This window comes from Sphaeramia orbicularis, chromosome 4 (assembly GCF_902148855.1).
Source record: "Sphaeramia orbicularis chromosome 4, fSphaOr1.1, whole genome shotgun sequence".
In the NCBI taxonomy this organism is placed as follows: Eukaryota; Metazoa; Chordata; class Actinopteri; order Kurtiformes; family Apogonidae; genus Sphaeramia; species Sphaeramia orbicularis.
This window is the reverse complement of record NC_043960.1, coordinates 45,787,718-45,807,825: the sequence shown is the minus strand read 5'-3', so window position 1 is coordinate 45,807,825 and position 20,108 is coordinate 45,787,718. Positions and strand designations below refer to the sequence as shown.

At 37.8% G+C, this 20,108-nt stretch overlaps 1 protein-coding gene across 2 annotated transcripts; it reads left to right on the top strand.

Moving 5' to 3' along the window:
• The first annotated feature begins 254 nt into the window (after window positions 1-254).
• On the top strand, window positions 255-18,108 carry pole4 (polymerase (DNA-directed), epsilon 4, accessory subunit). Of its 2 annotated transcripts, XM_030133151.1 has the most exons (7): window positions 255-633; window positions 1,740-1,824; window positions 1,942-1,983; window positions 14,894-15,023; window positions 15,780-15,927; window positions 16,973-17,049; window positions 17,132-18,108. In XM_030133151.1, the coding sequence occupies exons 1-6, from the start codon at window positions 388-390 to the stop codon at window positions 17,009-17,011; spliced, it is 690 nt and encodes a 229-aa protein (XP_029989011.1). In that variant the 5' UTR covers window positions 255-387; the 3' UTR covers window positions 17,012-17,049; window positions 17,132-18,108. The 2 variants fall into 2 exon arrangements, with proteins under 2 accessions (XP_029989011.1, XP_029989012.1); XM_030133152.1 differs by lacking the exons at window positions 14,894-15,023; window positions 15,780-15,927; window positions 16,973-17,049; window positions 17,132-18,108 and adding an exon at window positions 2,232-2,510.
• Window positions 18,109-20,108: the final 2,000 nt, after the last annotated feature.

The following is a 20,108-nucleotide window of genomic DNA, read 5'->3' as shown; positions in this document are numbered from 1 at the left end:
TGGCTACGTCAGCGGTTTAAACTTTACGTAACTAGACGTAAATCCACGCGGATTCATGTCCTCGCGCTTCAGCCACATCTTAGAACCAGAAGCAGAGCTCAGCGAAGGACTTAGATTGGCGACACATTTCAGCCAATCCACATATCTTGCTCTGTAGTCGCTCCAACCATCATCGAGGATTAGTTGGCGGGAGAGGAAAGGGCGGGGCTTGAGAGTGTCTCTCTGACCAATCAACGACACCCTCCTCCCAGACCGGAAGCACATGAGGCGCGCAGTTACCCCCACGGCTGATGTTGTGGTAAACTGGGATGTGTAGTTAGACAACCACCGTGGTTTGCGCGTGCATCCTGAAATATTAATACGTTTGTTAAAGAAACGTACCGGAGAATGGAGGCAACGGCGGCCACACCTGTCACTCCCGGGGAGCACGAAGCTGACCGTGGCGGGAGTGAGGAGGAGGGCCGCGGGGCCTTGGCGGAGGAAGAGGGCGGCCAGCAGCAGACGGGCCCCGCCGCAGGGAGCCACAACCGCCTGTCCAAACTGCCCCTGGCCCGCATCAAGGCTCTGATGAAGACCGATCCGGACGTGTCCCTGGCCAGCCAGGAGTCTGTGTTTATCATCGCCAAAGCAACGGTAAATCACTAAAGTATCTATCTATCTATCTATCTATCTATCTATCTATCTATCTATCTATCTATCTATCTATCTATCTATCTATCTATCTATCTATCTATCTGTCTGTCTGTCTGTCTGTCTGTCTGTCTGTCTGTCTGTCTGTCCTCTGTATAATACATATGTACTGATAAATCAGCCCATATCAACATTTTAAAGGTTCTGTTCCTAACTTTGTGTTGTTATGTTTCTACTTCTTCAAACCTACTGTGATGACGGACAGTAATACTAAACATTAAAAACGTTAAATTAGTAATACTAAACATTAAAAGTGTTACATTTGGCTCTCATATATTGACATATATAAACAACTAAAACACAAAACAACATGAGCAATTAGGACATACCCAGTTTGTATCTACAGTGGGACAAAGTCACTGTTCAGGGTTTGCCATGTTTCACTGACAAGTTTCTTCTGCTTCTTTTTTTCAGTTTTTTTAGCAGATGACAGAATTTAGGAGCATTACTAAGAATGTGGAGTTCCAGTCCAATCTATTTATAAAGCGCATTTTATAATGAAAGTGCTGTCCAAAAACAAAACGATAAAACACATAAAAACATATAACACACAACTGCATTTAAACAAAATATTTTAAAATAATAAAATGCATAAAAGACACATAACACCGTGTAAAACAGGAAAAAATGACAAACTGCAATGATTCACACTGTGTCAAACACAGAAAACAAGTGGGTTTTTAAACAAGATTTAAGAACAGACAGTGAAGGGGGCTTTCTGATCTGTAAAAGCAACACGTTCCAAAGTTTAGGAGTTACCAAGATGAGGTGATCATCAGATCTTAGACAATACAAAATGTAAGGCAGAAGCAAGTCACAGAGGCAGGGCAGAGCAAGGCTATTGATGTTTAGGAAGAGTCAATATTTCCTTAACTAAGAAGTCCAGATTGGACAAAATAAATAATTTGCAGCCTTTGTAAGTGAGGGTGGAGAGTCTTGTCCATTGTCAGCAGTAGCAGTATACGTAACAATGCAGCCCTGCAACTAAATCATTATTTAAAAAAGAAAAAACCTTACACCTTATCTGTAAATTTCTTTTTTTCCTCCAGGAGTTGTTTGTTGAGATGATTGCCAAAGATGCCCTGGTGTATGCCCAACAAGGAAAACGAAAAACATTACAGAGAAAGGATCTGGGTGAGTGTAGCAAAGAAATTTAACAGATGGTTTCCAAATCCATAAACAATTACTGGTGTTAAAATTGAAAGGATGAAACATATCAGTCTATTTCTCCATCTTTTTATTTGCTTTCAGACAATGCAATAGAGGCCATAGATGAGTTTGCATTTCTTGAAGGTAAGTTTTGCCTAAACAGTAAAGAAGATCCTCTACATTTTCATTGCAGATCTTAATTTAGTGCACAATGGTTTTTTTGTTTTTTTTTCTGGCCTATTTTCAATGTGACCAATATCCAGTAGTTGGCTGAATAAACGCCCACATCTGTATTGAATCACAACATAACCTCAGAAATTGCAGTGCAGATGTGCACACATGTGATACTGTATTGTCTCCATTTATATAAATTCTTTTTACATATTCTGCAGGCACACTAGATTAGAGCCAGCTTCAAGGGACCACAACACTGAACCTCTACAATCCTCCAAGAAATGTTTCCTGTTTCAGAGACATAATAATTGTGAAAAGTTTGTGGTACTTTCCTAAGTCAAATTCTCAGATTGAATATTTATAACTGCTTTTCTACAATGTGCCATGAAGAATTTTCCTATGTAACTTTTGAAACAGAGGTGGTAACATGTACATGTTTTGTAAATATTTCTGAAATACTACTGTACAATGTAATAAAAAATTACGTTTTAAGCACATTTGTGTGAGAAAGAAACATCTTTTTCACTCTAGAGCACAGGTGTAAAACATGCATCCCGGGGGCCAAATCCGGCCCGCCAGAGGGTCCAATTCAGCCCATGGGATGCATTTTTGAAATGCAAAAATTACACTCAAGATATTAACAATCAATGGTGTCAATCATTTTAATTCAGGTTCTCAAGAGTGTCAGACCAGTAGAATATAATAACCTATAAATAATGTAAATAATGACAACCGCAAAATTTCTCTTTGGTGTAAAAAAGTAAAATTACATGAAAATGTTTATATTAAACCTGCGTATGACGTTTTTCACCAATTATTCATCAAATTTGTAAAACCCAAGTGATGGTCTAAGTATCACAAATCTGTTAGTCTTTCCCTGATTACGCACCTGAATCACTCCCTCCATGGTTAACAACTTTGAAGTGTACAACATCACAACCAGTCAATTTGTTTACATAGCAAACTGAAACCAAACCTTCACTCGGCCCTTTTCGGAATTCCACGCAGCCGCAGCAGCAAGAAGCAATGAAGCCATTTCCATGTTTGCTGCTGCTGCAGCTATGCTGTAGTAAGTAAATGCAATTTTACCAGTATTCTGCCTGTGACTAAATGTTTTGTGTATTTGTAAATTCACTGTGATTTGTAACTTGGAATGTAACTAAAAGATAAATTGAGGCAGAATATTTTTAAAATTGCACTTGTTATTCTTAAGACATTTCAAGTTCATCTTATTCAGATTTTTAAGGAAACTTTGTAGATATAAATATCGTAATTTAATTTGACTTTTTTCACTTATTATTTTACTGGTCTGGACCACTTGAGATCATATTGGGGTGAATGTGGCCATTGAACTAAAGTGAGTTTGACACCCCTGCTCCAGAGGCTTTGAATCACTACTAAAAAGACTGCAGTGTTGGTATCTTTTCAGTTGTGATTTGGTGTATTGTGGAAAAGTTGTAAAGGGAAAAGAGGAAGTCACACTAATTACTTGAAACTTTTTCTGTTTTTGTTTAAGACTGTTTAGTACTAATATTTAGCCTGATACAGAGGCTGTGTAGACCTGACATTTACATCCATTGTGGCAAATGAAATCACATGTAGACAACCTGAACAAAAGGTCTCAACACACCCAGGATGATTTCCTATTTGATCTCTCAGGATACATTTAGGTGGACTGGGATGCCTAGTAGTCTGACACTTTGAAGGCTGCATACTCGGCTGATGTTAGTTGCGTAGTGTGCAAATGGTGTCAAAGTGTTTTAAAGTTGTCTGAAAGCCCACCATAATGTGTTTAATGAATATAGTGCTGCTAGAGCTCACCAGAATGACACTTGACTACTTTTTTATTCCTGAGGAAATAATGTTCACAGTTCATATAATCCAGTAGAATTTCATAAAAAATGCAAAGTGCATGAAGATTGAATTATCCCTCAACTGTACTGTACAGTCATGGGCCAAAAGTGTTGATAATAACAAAATGGACCCTGTGCCAAAATTAAATTTATTTGCTAAAAGAAGTTTTTAAAACTTATAAAATTCTTACAATTACTCTTCAGTGAACCTCAGAAATATGCTTATTAAAAAACAACAAAAAACTAATGCAGCAAATCTTGCAAAAACTAGATATGCATCAATGTCATGACTATGTCACCAAGGCCACCAGTAAAAACACAAGATGGTCAAAGTTGTTGGATCAACATTTGCAGTGTATTAATTCACGGTGTCACCTCATGCTTTGGGTACCAGGCAGAAGGCACTGCACTGGTCACCTTCCCGCAGCACTCTGAATTAGATTACCAAAGACATGTTACAGAGCCAGTTTGTTCAATTTTAAAGGAACATAAGCTTTATGTCTCGGGGTACAGAGAACCATGTTTACCTGCATTGCCTACAGGAACTTCAGATTTGATTAGAAGTGATCCCGTAAGACACATCTGGTGACATTTTCTCATGCCAGGTGTGAACAGAACACTAAGAGCTGGAGTTGTATCCAGGTTTGTCAGGATGGATGTTAATACAAGGTCTGAACAGAGCTTGAGAAATGTATATGCATAGTCAAAACCTTTGCAAAACAACACATCCAATGTTAGCCAAAGACATTTACACAGCGCTGTTGTTTTGGAAATGTGTGACTGTCAATTACTTTGAATGAATAATGATTTTATGGACACAAGAAACAAGTTGAAGCAGATTATCAGACTTGTCCTTTTAACCCTCCTCGGGAAAGATCCTGTCACTGAGTTTTATAGACTACGCTCAATATGATTCTTGATGATCTCAAATTTTCTTCAAGTATGTATGTATACTCTGCTTGATCGTGTGTGTGTTAAGAACATCTTTAATATGACTTATTACTCACTGAGCAGGTGTGTCTCAAATAATCAGTGAATCTCTTTGTTTCACATCACTAAGTTGTATAACCTCCTCCTGTTGCCCTGGAAGCTCAGGTGGATAATTTTCAACTTTCTATATCAAAGTGGGTCAAGATCGCTGTCCGAGGTGCTGATCCTGGGACCTCCAGGGATGCAGGAGCTGTCCAGGGTACTTGCCATTTTTATACCATGAAGAAAACATGAGGTCTGACGCTGAAATGATGATACTGAACTGGTCGATAGTATTTGAACTGTTTTATTTCAGGTAAACTCTATTTTCATCTTTGCTGAAAAAGCTGTAAAGTATGTATAAACTATGTACACTTACACCTATCAAAATTTAGTAATTATAATTTCTAACTGTTAGGACCTTGTCATTGTTTCATGGCTTTTAGGAAATGTTAAGTGTTGGTGTGCTTTACGGTCTTTTATTCTGATAATAGGTTGAGATATGTTCATTTTTAACATTAGAGTATTAGTAAGGTCTTCAGCATTTATTTTATTAAAGAACTGTGACCAAGATACAAATCAAACAGATTATGTAATGGTGATGTTTTCTGATCTGCTTTTGCAGTTCATTTAAATACATCAACCGTAGCAGTATTTTTGACGTAAATATTATATAGTGCATATAATCTAGTGATGAAAATGAAAGGCTGAAAATCCCTGCTCTGTGACAGTGAGAAAAATGTGAAATTCAAGTTTACACTAGGAATGATTTAGACTCTGTAGATCTAAAGTGTGTGTGTTGTTCCTCCTGGCAGCTTTTGTTAAACACATCCAGTGTTTCAGTTTTTCGGTCTCAGTGTTCAGTTTCACACTCTAGGCACATTCAAGACCCCTTGAGTTTTTGCAGCAGGGATTTTCAAAATAAATGCTTGAGTGTGTTTAAGCTGATTTTCTGGGTGTAGTGTTTCGGAGAGTAATGAAACGGAGCTGTGAGAAGCACAGATGTTTGGTTCCAGGAGAGGGCCAGTCAACTCCCTGCAGAGGAATGCCTGACTGGCACAGGGGAACGTCGAGTACTCTTTTCTAATAAAATATAATCACATGTTGAAGGATTGGACATCATTTTATTTCCACAGTCAATAAAGACATTCCATTAAGGAAATCTCATGTGAAGAGTTTCCCCTGATCCAGAGGTATCCAGAACATGAGCAGTAAATCTGGGAGTGGCTGAAGGTCCTCTTACACTGACTTGAAATTGCCTGCTGAGAAAATACGTTTTACTCCTTGGACTAAAACTGAATCCCTTGTATTACTACACAATTAGTTTACATAATCTATTTTCAAAAATGTAAACCTCTTTTACTTTTTAGAGAAACCACATTTTCTATTATGAATATGCTGTTTTTGGATGAGATCTGTAGAATTAACTGGAAGCACAAAAGAATTTCATGTTAAAAAAAAATCTCCACAGCATAATTCGGTGCAGATAAGTGCTGTGTATCTTTCTGTATCCACTGCTGCATTCCTTACAGTTTATTGCACTTCCCTGTTTGCTTCATTTTGAAGATTAGATGAAGCATTGCCCCCTGCATTTTATTCCTCTGAAATCCCTCTAACATCCAGTGAGATCTCTAGGACCAGGGGTTTAGTGGACTGATCCGAGCCCTTCAATGTCTCTGAGAGACCGTACTATTCCTCTGCTTATCTCCATCCCTGTGGCTCCATAAACCGTGCTGAAAATGCCTGCTGTTGCTAGTGTTTTTGAATGGTCGCATGTTTACGAGTCTGTAGTACACCTTGACAGGAGATATTTTAATGGGTGCAAAGATATGCAAAAAATGTAACTGGCTCTCAAGCAGACCTGTAGTCATGGGGAAGGTATGTTTTTGCAGCTGAGATTCCAACCTGATTTCTTGGGTCAAATTCTTCAACACTTAACCCCACCCCCAACACACACACACACACACACACACACACATACATACATATATAATTTTTACCCCAGCCTCCCCCTTCAGTGCATACAGCACCGTTTCACTTCCAAAGCTGAAATAGACCATAAGACCATAAGGGATGTATTGTTGCTTTACCAAGGAGGTTATATGATCACACTTATCTGTCTGTCTGTCTCTCAGCAGGATTACATATTAACCACTGAACTGACTTTGATGTAACTTGGTGGATGGTTATGCCCAGCAAGAGAAACAAAAAAACAAGACAGATAAATTAGGACAATGGTCATAGAACAAGGTAAGACAAGTTAAATAATATTCTAGATCCATAGAAGAGTCTGGAATTGATTGAACATAGAACTTTATTAATGAATCCATTCCAAACAAGTGGTGCCGGGCACACCAAACCCCACCCCTCACACTTATTGTAGCTTATTTTGGCATCAATCCAGCTGATGTCATCATGTCTATGCGTGTGCTGATGTCAGCATATCTGGGCATGTCCTGATATAATCATGTCTACATACATGTATATGTGGTGATGTCAGCATTTGAACCAAAAAAGTGTTAACATTGAGAATGAAGAAAGATTTTGTGTTGTTTCAGTTATATCTACTATTTGCTTTATTCCAGAGTGATGTATAACAATTGCATCTATATATGTGCCAAGTTTGAGGTAAATTGAAACACTATTGATGTTTTTATAGACATTTGAAATTTCGGCCATTGTAAGTAAATGGGGGAAAAAAAAGATTTTAAGAATTAGTTAAAAAATTTCAACTTTGACCTACTTTTCCCAAAATGTAATCACATCTATTCTGCATCACTGGCAATCTATAAACCCAGTTTGGTATGAATTCAACCCATAGTTTTGCTGCTAAAGTGTTAACAAAGAAACAAACAAAGAAACAAACCAATCCAAAAACAAAAGCCCTTGTCTCCCCTTTGGGGGGGCGGATAATTAAAGCAGTTACTGGGCTCTTGTACCTTAACATCACAGGAGTGTGAACATGTAGACATCTTCAGGCTGAAACAACAAAAATGGGGTAAAATTGAACTTGTTAACCAGAACAGTTTGCTGTTGGGTTTAGTGTGTGGGTCTAATGGGCATTGGAGGCTTTTTTGGGTGTGTGGACCAAAAACATATTGCCAAGAAATTTGGTAAGTTTAAGTGTTGGGGTATTCTATCTATATTTTATTGATGGTGACACTGTACCATTTCTGGACATTTTAAGTTGATTGGAATACCTGATCAAAAAGAAGTTTTTTAAGGTATGATCAAGAATGGTTCATGGAAACAAGATGCTCCACTGAGGAGTAATCACATGGTTTCTCCAAAACTCCACCCTTGTATGAGACTAGATGAAGATTCAATCCTATTCATTCCCAAATGAGAAGTGAACATGATTTACAGAGTTTGACTGATTCTGTCACCAAAAGTCATCCCAGTAGAACTTTTTCCCACCATATATCTTCTGAACATTTTGACAATAAAATGACATTTCTCAGACACACAGATTAGGAGGAAATTAGTGTTGTCTGATGTCTAACTTTCTCTCGAGATCTCGGAACACTAATCTTGTCTGAAGAAAATAAGAATGGAAAAAATAATGTGAATGATAATTATGATAATGATAAAATAATATTTCTTGTCTGTAAAAGGACATGATATTGGTGTATTATTATTTTATTAAGATCTCAAGAAGATCTCAACCATTCTGACCACAGTGACTTAGGAGACAGGAAGCAAACTATTTCATATCATTGATGAAGCTTAAGTAGTAATGCGTGGAAACACTGGTGCGATGTCCATAAATCAGTAAAACTTACCTCTAAAGTCAAGTTGAACCAACAGAGTTCTAGTAGACCTAGGTGACTACACATGTTAGAGATTTTGCATGTGTAGCTGAAACTTACCATGGTCTTTGTGTAGAATTTTTGACACCTCTGAAGTGTGCTCAAAGTTTGTAATTTTTGTGCATATTCAGACTTTGAAAAATGCAATTCATTCTACAAAACAGAAAGACCAAGCCCTCCAATTTTCAGTGTGCCTTTACACATTAGTCTGTATTTGGGCACCAACTGACAAACAACTAAATCCCTTGTTACCAAAGATCATTATTGGCACCACCTGACCTAGTGGACAAAATAAAGGTCATCATTTGTGATTTGTTTGGGGTTTTGTAATAGTGTGGAACAACAAGAAGAGTCTTGGTGGAGGTCTATGGTCTCGGAGTGCACTTCTTTTTGTCTAGATTTGTCTTGAATTTTCCATCAAGCCCTTCAAGAGCTTTTTACTTGTTGTTAAATACTGTTAAACCACAGGAACCTAGGCAGGGCCATATTGATCTAACCCTAAAAAATGTGTCCATTACATGTCTCACATTAATGTCAAAGGCAATTTTTCCTTGCACAAGAGGTGAGTCATGGTTCCACTAATGCTCTGCCAATGTACTGTACATCCAAAGTTTTAGTTTAGTGAAGTGTGATGCATTGTTTTAATTTATAAGTTTAACTGATGTGTCTTCACACACCCTAGACAACCCTTTCAGAACAGTTTTCCCCTAATCATTTCCACAAGCTTATTATATTATTAAACTGTAGATTCTTGAATATACAATGCATGGTGATGACTACAGTATAATTTGTGCCAGGAGATAAAGAAGAGAAGGGATAATTATATGTGATAAAATTAATTAGCTTGAATTTAAGGCAGTTTACAAATGTCTGAGGTTATATATGGTATTATTTACTCACCTTGGAGAATCAACAGCTACAGGTGGAAAACTGGCGGTAAAGTCTAATTAATTCATGTTGTGTGACATCTACATTGCCATAAAGAAGGATACTTGGCCAGATAAGAATTTGTTGAAAATTAAATGGTAACTGTCCATTGGTCAGAAAAGAAAAATGCACAGCAAACATATTATTTTGATGAAATAAGTCCTGACAGGGTGATGTAGGTTTGCTTTGTTATGATAACTGTCAGTTATCATGCTTAATGGATTAGATTTATATAGCGCTTTTCTACTAATGCATACATACAACGAATCCATTATTCATTCACTGGTAAACTATGTTTGTACCCCACAGCTGCCCTGGAGCAGGCTGACAGAGGTGTGGATACCAAACTACGCCAATGGCCACTCCGACAACCCACCAGTGAGAGTAGCAACACTGGAGGCAAGGTGGGTGCCCAAGGACACTTCAGCAGAGCAGAGTGGGATTCGAACCAACAACTCTTCGGTTATTGGACGACTCGCTTTACCTCCTGAGCCACGACCGCCCTTACAGCTCCACCGCATGAATACTTAAAGAAATAATAATAAATAATAATAATTTGACACCAAATGAATTATTTCAAAGATTTAAAATCTCCTGAGTCTATGATCAGCATCTAGACCATAGCAATGGCCTGCTAAGGTCTGGTACGGTACGGTATGGTACAGTATGGTATGGTACAGTATGGTATGGTACGATACAATATGGTACGGTATGGTATATGCAGTATAGTCCATAGTATCGCAGAGATGCTGGCGGAGGTGAGATTGGCTGGCTACCAAGGTTTCATGCACAAAACTAGCAAGGAAGCATTCAGAAAATGATGTGTATTCATACTCAAAGCAAAGAATCTGGAAAAATACATTCCATATTTTATTTGCACAAAAGTATGTTTGACAATAGTGTACATCTTGTGTGTGTGTGTGTGTGTGTGTGTGTGTGTTACTTGTGTGGTTTGGACAGACCCAGCATCAGACACATTTTTATCTAAGATTCCATTGAATTTTTACTTTAACTACCAAAAAAAAAAAAAAACGATCAGTGTAAGGTTTTCAGCTCACTGCTTTTCTAATGATATAGCTGTTGGGATTTTTCCATTCAAGACTGACTGGATAAGTCGGGAGAAAAAGCACGATTATCATGTTTTAGCTATGTTATTAGCAGCTGCACATAATTTATATCTTTAATGGTAATTTAATGGTAGTTAATGTTATATAAAAAGGACTTATACGTAGTGTTGAAGAATAGGTTGTAATGTGTCTTTAGTATTATTCAGATGGGTTAATGTGGGCATGACCAAGCATCAAGCCTTGCATACAGGCTTGATTTCTAGTTTTGCTCAGTGTATTTCCCCAATGCTGAAACCACGTAGTTGACAAATACCAGGAAACACGACTTGACTCCTGATCACATGTCAGAGTCAATGGATCACTGGTTCTTTGATAAAGCTGTCAGAAACATAGTCAAGTCCACCTGCTGAAGCAGTAAATGATTTGTTTTACCACTGGTCCTATAGTTTTCCCACCTAATGCAGTCTTTCGTTTGATGTACTTTGTACTGTCAAATGACAATAAAGGCAATTCAATTCTTACTGAAGCATGTTTTGCCACCCATTTCTGGTGAAGGAGGCATGTTCCACTGGAGAAGTGACGTCAATACATAGCCTCAATACAAAAATAACAAACTGTAGAACTGGCCTTCATTAGTATTTGGTAAAGCTGTGTAATAATGAACATTAATGTTATGTCAAGTTAATGTGTCATTACTGTGATATGGCTACGTTGGTGTGTCATCAGTCAAGCCTAATTAGGCTTTTGATCAATCATCACTTTCTGTTGTTGTTGAACTCTTTTCGTCTATGGCATCTGTGTTTGGCATTTTTCTTCACCACAAGGTCAATTCAAAGGAATAACACTCTGAAACAGATGCACCCTCACATTTATTTCTCTGTTTCTCCCCATATAATAAGGTCCTGATGCTGTTTTCCGTCGCTGCCTTGTTGTAATGGATGTTGATGTTTGACTTTGATAGAGACCCCAGTTTATTTTTTTGTGTTGTTCAGTTATGGAAACTATGGAACAATTTTATTATGATTTATGGGCAGAAATGGGAAAAGCTGAAGAAACACATTAAGGGCATAGTTTTCAAACATCTGAATCTCTTTAGGCTGGATGAATATATTACATTTACTTGGTGACATTGCTGCATTGGCATAAACCAAGCCAAGAAAAAGAAATAAAAAGCAAGAAAACAAAGGCTGGAATGAAATATAATGATCCAAGATCAGCTTCAAGTTACACTGTAAATTCAAGACACAATTAGAAGAGCTAGACCATAAAACAATATGACAATGACCAGCGAAAATCTACATGGTGGTTTTAATTGAGTTTTAATTGAAACATAGAGCTCTCTGTCATCAGTGTAGACTGTAATTTATGGTCATGATCACCTAAAGGACACAGCAAAAAGTGAGACTACGAGGAATTAATACTTAGTAAAACTTAACAACATAAAATGATTCTAGTTTGACTATATTAACTTGAATTAAACATTGCAATCATTTAATGAAAATATTTTTAGCAATATCAGGAGAAAATAATGTGTAATATTGGGAAGAGAAGTGTGAGAAAACTATGTATTTTACTGTAATAATATTTAAAGACAGTAATAAAACACCCACATTGTTAAAAAAAAACAACCAAAAACCGAAGTCGAATGATTCTGAGATGAAGAAAAAGTTGCTACTTCAGAAGAATATCTGGCATCCATTTATTATGACCTATTTATACAAATTATAGAAATCTTTAGAACAATGATATTTATTATTGAATAGAGTGGCAAGAGACAATACATCCAAATTTTCTTGTGAAATTAATTTCATTATATAGTTAATATTAGAGTGTGTTAAATACATTTGATTGGCTTTTAAAATACCATTTAATTTATATGCCACTTGCTATGACTTTTTGGTTGTTAATGGACAGTAAAATTAAATGAAATTGAAATTAAAACTGCAGGAGTCCCAGAAACAATCCTTGTGAAACATCACATCCAAAATGTGCTGTTTAATCCAAAAGGCATGAAGACTATAAACATTAAACAAGACCTAGATTATATATTTCTAAAGCACACAATCCTCATGACATGCAACTTACAAACCCCTAGAAAACATAACTCCAGATTTACCTGCTGTTCAGTTTATACAACTTCATTTTACAGCTGCAAACCATCCATCCATCCACTTACCTGTCCACTCATCCATCCATCTGTCCGTCCGTCCATCCATCCACTTACCCATCCATCCATCCATCCATCCATCCATCCATCCATCCATCCATACGTCTGTTCGTCCGTCCATCCATCCATACGTCTGTCCGTCCATCCATCCATCCATCCATCCATCCATCCATCCATCCATCCATCCATCCATCCATCCATCCATCCATCCACTTACCTGTCCACTCATCCATCCATCCATCCATCCGTCTGTCCATCCGTCCATCCATCCATCCATCCATCCATCCATCCATCCATCCATCCATCCATCCATCCATCCATCCATCCACTTACCTATCCATCCATCCATATGTTTGTCCGTCCGTCCATCCATCCATCCATCCATCCATCCATCCATCCATCCATACATACATACATACATCTGTCTGTCCATCCATCCATCCATCCATCCATCCATCCATCCATCCATCCATCCATCCATCCATCCATCCATCCATCCATCCATCCATTTTTTGACCTGCTTAGTCCTTGTGAGGGTCATTAGGGGTGATGTTTCCAATCCCAGGTACCTATGGTTGAAGGTACACCCTGCACATGTGGTCAGATCATCACAGGGCTCAGCTGCATGCCTTTTTTTTTTCTCTTTCCAAAACGATCTTGGTTTGTGCTCTTCAAATGTCAGCACTGACTGTATGAATCTTTTTTCTCTGATTTTGGTAAACAATGGATTCTTGATAATTTTATCTTCTATTTCAGTTTTAAAATGACCTAGGATGAAGGAGGAAGTCTCAAATGTAGACCTATGGAGCTTTGTATTCAGAGGGAAGAGGGAAGAAAGATGAAGAAAAAAATGAGCGAGAAGTGAGATGTGTGAAAAGAAGACGCTGAGAATTTAAAAAAAGCTAATGAGGGAGGGAGTTGAGTTGAGTGTGAGAATGACTGAAAATGGATAAACAAAGGGAGGGAGGGAAAGACGGTAAGACAGAAAAAGAGAGGTGGTGGAAGTGAGTGAGTGAGTGAGAGATGGGCAGGGGAGGTATAAAGAGAGGGAGGGAGTAATATAAGAGAGGCAGCCATAGAGGGAGAGGTGACAGAGTACATTATCCTCCTCTCTGCCAGCCTCATCATGTTCATGCTGCAGATGTTGACTGTTATCTCTCTGACTGTTATCCTCCTGGCATCTGTGGAAGGTAAGAATGACTGCACTCACTGTGTGTGTGTGTCTGTGTGTGAGTATGTGTTGAATGGCTTGCATATGCACCCTGCAGGTGAACTGTGTAGCGATGGCGAAGACAGAAAAAGGAGAGTAGAGGGAAAAGAGGGGAAGCAGCAAGGAGCAGCGGGGAGGGAGGCATGGATATAAACAGAGGGGCAGAACAGGGGAGGACGAGCGTTTGGAATCACACAACACTCCCACAGAAAAGAAAACAACTGTGTCCAGGCTCAGTCGTCTCTGTCTTTTATAATGTAACTGTTATGAGATCAGCAGAAGTGCAGACTGGACTCATCTGTGTGGCATAACAAAGCAGCACTGTCCTATTTTACTGCTCTTATTGCTCCTGCTGCTTCCATCACACTTTAAATTGTTTACACAAATGCCTCTGATGAAGAGCCATCATGGCACACCCACCACACTCTCTTCCTCTTTCTCTCACTTTCTCTATTGCTCGCCTTTCACTGGTATAGTAGGATGTTTGGTAGCACAATGGGATGCCATTGTAATTCCTTTGAAATTCTTGTGTGTGCATGCATGTGTATATGTGTGACCATAGCATGTGAGTGTGTGTATGTGCTACTAGAGGGTATGTGCACATTCTGTAGAACAGTTAAGATTTCCTGTTTCACTCATAAGTCAAAATGAAGACTCCAGCTAGCTTGAAATGCCGATCATTGATTATTAATGTAAAACATGGTCTTACCGATTTAAAATGACCTTAGAGTGCAAAGTTCAGATACAATCACATGGACACAAAGCAGTGTTATCAGATAAGTTGTTCTCTACAACAATCCCTTTTTCACCCTTTCCCTATGTTTTTTTTTTCATTTCTTTTGTCAGACTTTCCCACTGTTTCTTTGTGTTTTCCCCAGGTAAAGGTGTGCAGATGCAGAGGGATGTCCAATGTTGTATGTTATACTCCCAGGGCAAGGTGCGTACCAAAGATGTGTTGCGGTTTGAGGTGCAGACAGAGGGGCCCGACTGCAGCATACAAGCCATCATGCAAGTATTTCAACTATCCACTCCTGGAGCTAAAGAGCAACAGTGATCTGCAGGCATGGAAAATATGCCTCTCGTTAGAGGAGGGCAGAGCCGGCCTGAAAGGCATTGTCATCTTTCCAGGTCATGTTGTTATGGCGGGGCTCGGAGCTGTAATTGCCAGGGAAGTAAGAAAGGAAATATGTGGGAATAACAAGCCGTCTGAAAATACCTCCCGAGCCAGCTGAGCCCTGCTGCAGCCAGTCAGTCAGAACAGCAGGGTTTAGTTAAGTAAACCATTCTGCATTGTGATACCTATTGTTTACAGCAGGTCAGAGAAATCTGATTTTGCTGAGGAATGGTGTTGCTGCTGTTTCATGTGGAGTTTTTTCATGTGGCCAAGTTAACAAAAACATGACATGGTTATAGATACAAGAGTTTCCTTTGGTTCTCTTTATTTTTATATCTACCAACAAGTTTTGTTCAGCATTGCTAACTTCTGACCACAGTTTGATGCTTTTGTACCAGAGAGAAAAGCTTTCATGGTTGGATTGTCTGATCTTATAACTTTGTTCATTTGTGATTCTTTCAAGGTTCTGATTTCTTCATCTTTTGCCACAACTGACAGAAATCCTCACTGAATCTTTGTTTTCATTGTTCTTGTGCATTTTAATACAGCAGATTTAAATTTGGGGTTTTGTCTCCTTTTGCTGATCGGTTCAACAGAACCTTGTCTCGCCATCCTGAGTTGTGTAATAAAGTATTGTGTTTTGTTTGTAGTCTTTACACGAAGAAGGCGGTAAAATGTGCTGACCCCAGAGACCGGAAGGTGAAAAGGTTGCTGAGAAAGCTCCTGCAGAGACAGAGAGCCAAAGCCCACCGAACCATGTGGCTCCTTCCTCATGACAACCTGCCCGTCATGTCAGAGGTTAGACACAACCCACTTTACGTGGAAATAACCAAATGCCAAACACCTCACCAAGTCACTATGTAAAAAATAAACTATTTAGCATTTCGGTTTTAATTGCAGAAATGAAATATAACATTCAGAATTATGTTTTCATCAGTGTCCGATCATAGTGTCATCCAGTATGATTGGACCTGGACTAGAGTTCATATCCTACTGGCTCATTGGCTGAAACCCCTAACACTGGTTCCAACAAAGGCCTTTTAAATGTTCAGTGTTTTAGTGGCCGCAGTGAAAATAAAGTACACAATTAATTGCAATATGCAATTTCACCACTAGATGCCACTAAATTTTATACACTGAGCCTTGCAAGTTCCAGTTTATAAGATTCAGGAGCTTTAGGAGGATCTGCTTCTTGTATTAATGGTCATCCTCATGTTTTCATTGGTGGATAATTACACAAAAATGAGATTCACCATGTTTTCATTGTCTTAGACTCAGCCCTTATCTAAAGGGGAGTCCTTCATCTGTCTATGGTAGCCAATGGATTTTCTTTTCTTTTTGAAACATATCCATAGTTCGTCTCTGTAAGGATTGTGTACATGGTCGTAAGTACAAAAGTCCACTTAGACTCAAGGATAAACCAGTTTGGTCTGTGGGGGTAGAGGTCAAAGGTCAAGGTCTCTGTTCTTACAAAACAGTTTTCAGATTGTAGTCCAAATATATGGTAAGAGCATTTGATTGATATTCAGCCTCAACATGGATTTCTGTCATCTATGTTTGAGTGTGAACCAGAGTTAATTGATTGATTATTGATTTTCATGACAGACTTTTGTCTATTTATCAACCACCGTAGGTCAAGATCAAGGTTATGGCAGAGCAATGCAATATGCAACTTAGTCATTAGATATCACTAAATATTACACAATGAACCTCAAAGTAAACAATATTCCATATATTTATTTTCTATCTTCAGTCTGTACCAGAATTAAATTTCTTTATGGTAGCTTTCTTTGTAATATTACTTGAGGTTGAAGTAGATCTCCTTTTCTGGTAATCCTCACAGGACAAGAAAGATAACTGGGCATTTCTCAATGTGGAGTGATGGAGTGCTGAAATACGGATGAAGAATCATAGTCATAAGTAAAGATTCATTTAACTCTCTAATAATCTTTCATCTTACTTCACATTAAGAGCTTTAAAATGCCTTTCCTCTTTTTTACAGGCCAAGTAAACTTCAGCAGCCTGTTATCTTCACATGGCGGAGCTCGCTGACTCTCCAGTTGTCTCATGTCTTTCTCTATCTACACTATCTGTCTCCCTGGGACCAGACCTGGGCAGCAATACATATTTAAATGGCTTTACATATTTAAACATGAACTGTGCTTGAAATGTTCCCAAACATGTGGCTGGAACTGTCTCAACAGCAGATTAATACTTGTAAGATAAGTTGAATTGATTCATTTTAAATGGCTTATACTGTTATTTGCCAGAGTCTGCCTGGAAGTGTCTCCCTCTACAACTATTACTACTCGTGGCTGATGTGAAATCAGTGAAACTCTTATTATAAATAACGATAAATGATTAGTAACATACTTTATGCTTAATTGTGACTTGTATACCTTCAGTAATGTGTAATGACACACAGTAAACTAGATGGGATGTTGTCACAGAGCACTAAGTGTGCAGAACTTTGAGGAGCTAAGATGGGGAGTCTAGTAATGATTTGCACCTATTTTTGTACAATTAAGATTTCAGTTTAGTTAGGTATTAAAGCCCTCCTTTAGGCTTTGACCTCCTATATTGACTGTTTAATGGGTGAAACTTTGAATGTTTCCACCTGATTTTACCTCTCTGTGTCACATAATAAAAACATTTTCTTGGTATTTTGTTTACTCTGTATAATGACTGTTTGTAGGCTCAAACTCTGCCACCCCAGTATGAAATGAGGCCCTCACCACACACATATACCAGAGATTTCAATACCTATTTGCAGTTCACATGTGTCACCCAATAGTCAGTCACTGAACTATGCCAAAGTATTCATGATCAAATTCACCACAGGACCTGGCTTTTAAAACCTCGAGGGCTCATTTGTGTGTGAAACATACAACTATTGTATTGTGGAAGAATGCACTGTATGTTAAAACACAGTATGTCAAGTGAACTATTTTATAAATTAATCCAAACTGGAGATGACTGCTTGTTTTATTGTCTTTGTGTGTTTTATTTGCTGCATAGTTTTTTTTTCAGTTACAATAAGGGTACCCTTAGATAGATAGATAGATAGATAGATAGATAGATAGATAGATAGATAGATAGATAGATAGATAGATAGATAGATAGATAGATAATCTTAAAGGTTTATAAATAAGATATAATAGTTTTCATATCTTCATTCATTCTCACTGTTTGGCAAGATATATACTCTTGATTGTATTGTTTAGCTTTTCCCTTGAAGAGTCAGTATGTTGCACCATTTACTAATGAGTTATTACCTTTAAAAACTGAAGAGCAAAAGTGAGACACTGTTACCATACAGCTCATGTAACTCACATTGCACCCATATTACATAATACACTCCAGCTCTTAATATAAGGTACATTCCTTGTCATTACACAGGCTGTAGTAGCCATTTCACAGCTTACACAAAGCTAGAGAATGTACATTTAGCTAGTGCACTAACTGCTAGCACATTAACACAAAGCACTGTGAAGTATAGTGATATACAAATAAATCGGTCTTGTCTTCCTTAACCTGTTAACATGTCTAACAGATTAGTTGGTTTATCAAACAATTGTTCAGATAATTTTGTTAGAAACACATACAGTCCAAACAAAAGCACAAATCGCTGATTTGCTGAATGGAAAAGGGTCCCAAAAGTTGAATTATTATTATTATTTTTTACCTTGTTCATGTTCAAACAAGATAATTACATGTTCCTGTTGTATGTTAAAACATTTATCTATCTGGCACATCTGCAGAATGCCTGATGCATTTTAAGATGTAATCAGACACACTTGAATGAATCAGTTAATATGAGGCAAATGAAACCTTTTCATTATTAAAATGTATTGATGGTTGTTCAATTCATCATACACTGTAAGCCCGGACTTTGTATTTACTAAAATGCTTTAATTACAATGTACTTAAATTATTTAAGTTTTATTACATTACTATAAAATGTTAAGTATATTCTACTAATTTGTAGACATAGTTGAAAGTATGAGAAAGTTTAAGCTGAATGAGCTGCAGTTGAGATTTAATGTCTGAAGTCAGCTTGATGGGTCTAAGACTTTGTAGATCTAGCTGTTTGTGGGAAAGTTTATGTTGTGTATTTTACAATTTACCATTTCAATGGTTGATTTTATGTTTTATTGGGGAGGAGGGGCTACTTCTAACACAGGGGTGTCCCAGTCCAGTCCTCGAGGGCTGGTATCCTGCATGTTTTAGATAGTTCCCTCTTCCATCACACCTGGAAGCCATTACATTGTTAATCGGCTTCTGCAGAGCTTGATGATGAGCTGATCATGAATTGAACCAGGTGAAAAACCAGCTTTAAGTCTAAAATGGGATTTCAAATAATTATGCTACTGCTCCAGGTATCAGGTGGTTAGTTTTTCATGTTGCACTTTTAAAAAAAACGTATTGCTGTTTGTGCACTGTTTGCCCTTTATGTCTTACGACACTAGTACTGATATCATGGGTTGTTGATCCAGCTGCTGTCATTTCATTGTTCAAAATGTGTTATTTTGTCAACCCGGTTAGTTTAATTAACACAGAGGAATAGCCAGCATGTTAATCCATATTGTCGACATTTTGATGTAATTTGTTGTAATTCAGTTGTTTAAGCAGCAGAAGTGCTATTGTGAAAGAGCTGAGAAAATGTTGGTGCAAGACCTTTTCATGTTTTATGTGAAATATGTTCATAGGAGCTGGTGATTAAAGGTTGTTTGTTAAAGCAAGGACCTTCCAACCTGAGTTTTGAGTAGGGCTGATCATTCATTCACTAGACAGAAAAATGCTATCTCATAGAGAGAAAGGTTGGAAACATCTGGTTATATAGCCAAGGCATTATGTTCCATGAGTTTCATGTTGTAGTTTGAAGTTAAAACTTCTGCAGCAAAAGAAAAAAGAAAAAGAATATTATTTTGGTTGTTGTTTTTTGTTTATTGAAATTAATACTGCTTGTGATTTTGAAT

What these genes read in the sequence shown, in the direction of transcription:
- pole4 (XM_030133151.1), top strand. Translation starts at nt 388, where the DNA reads ATGGAGGCAACGGCGGCCACACCTGTCACTCCCGGGGAGCACGAAGCT. An exon ending in TTATCATCGCCAAAGCAACG is followed by an intron (nt 634 to 1,739) that starts GTAAATCACTAA and finishes TTTTTCCTCCAG; the next exon opens with GAGTTGTTTGTTGAGATGAT. An exon ending in TGCAGCATACAAGCCATCAT is followed by an intron (nt 15,024 to 15,779) that starts GCAAGTATTTCA and finishes TTTTGTTTGTAG; the next exon opens with TCTTTACACGAAGAAGGCGG.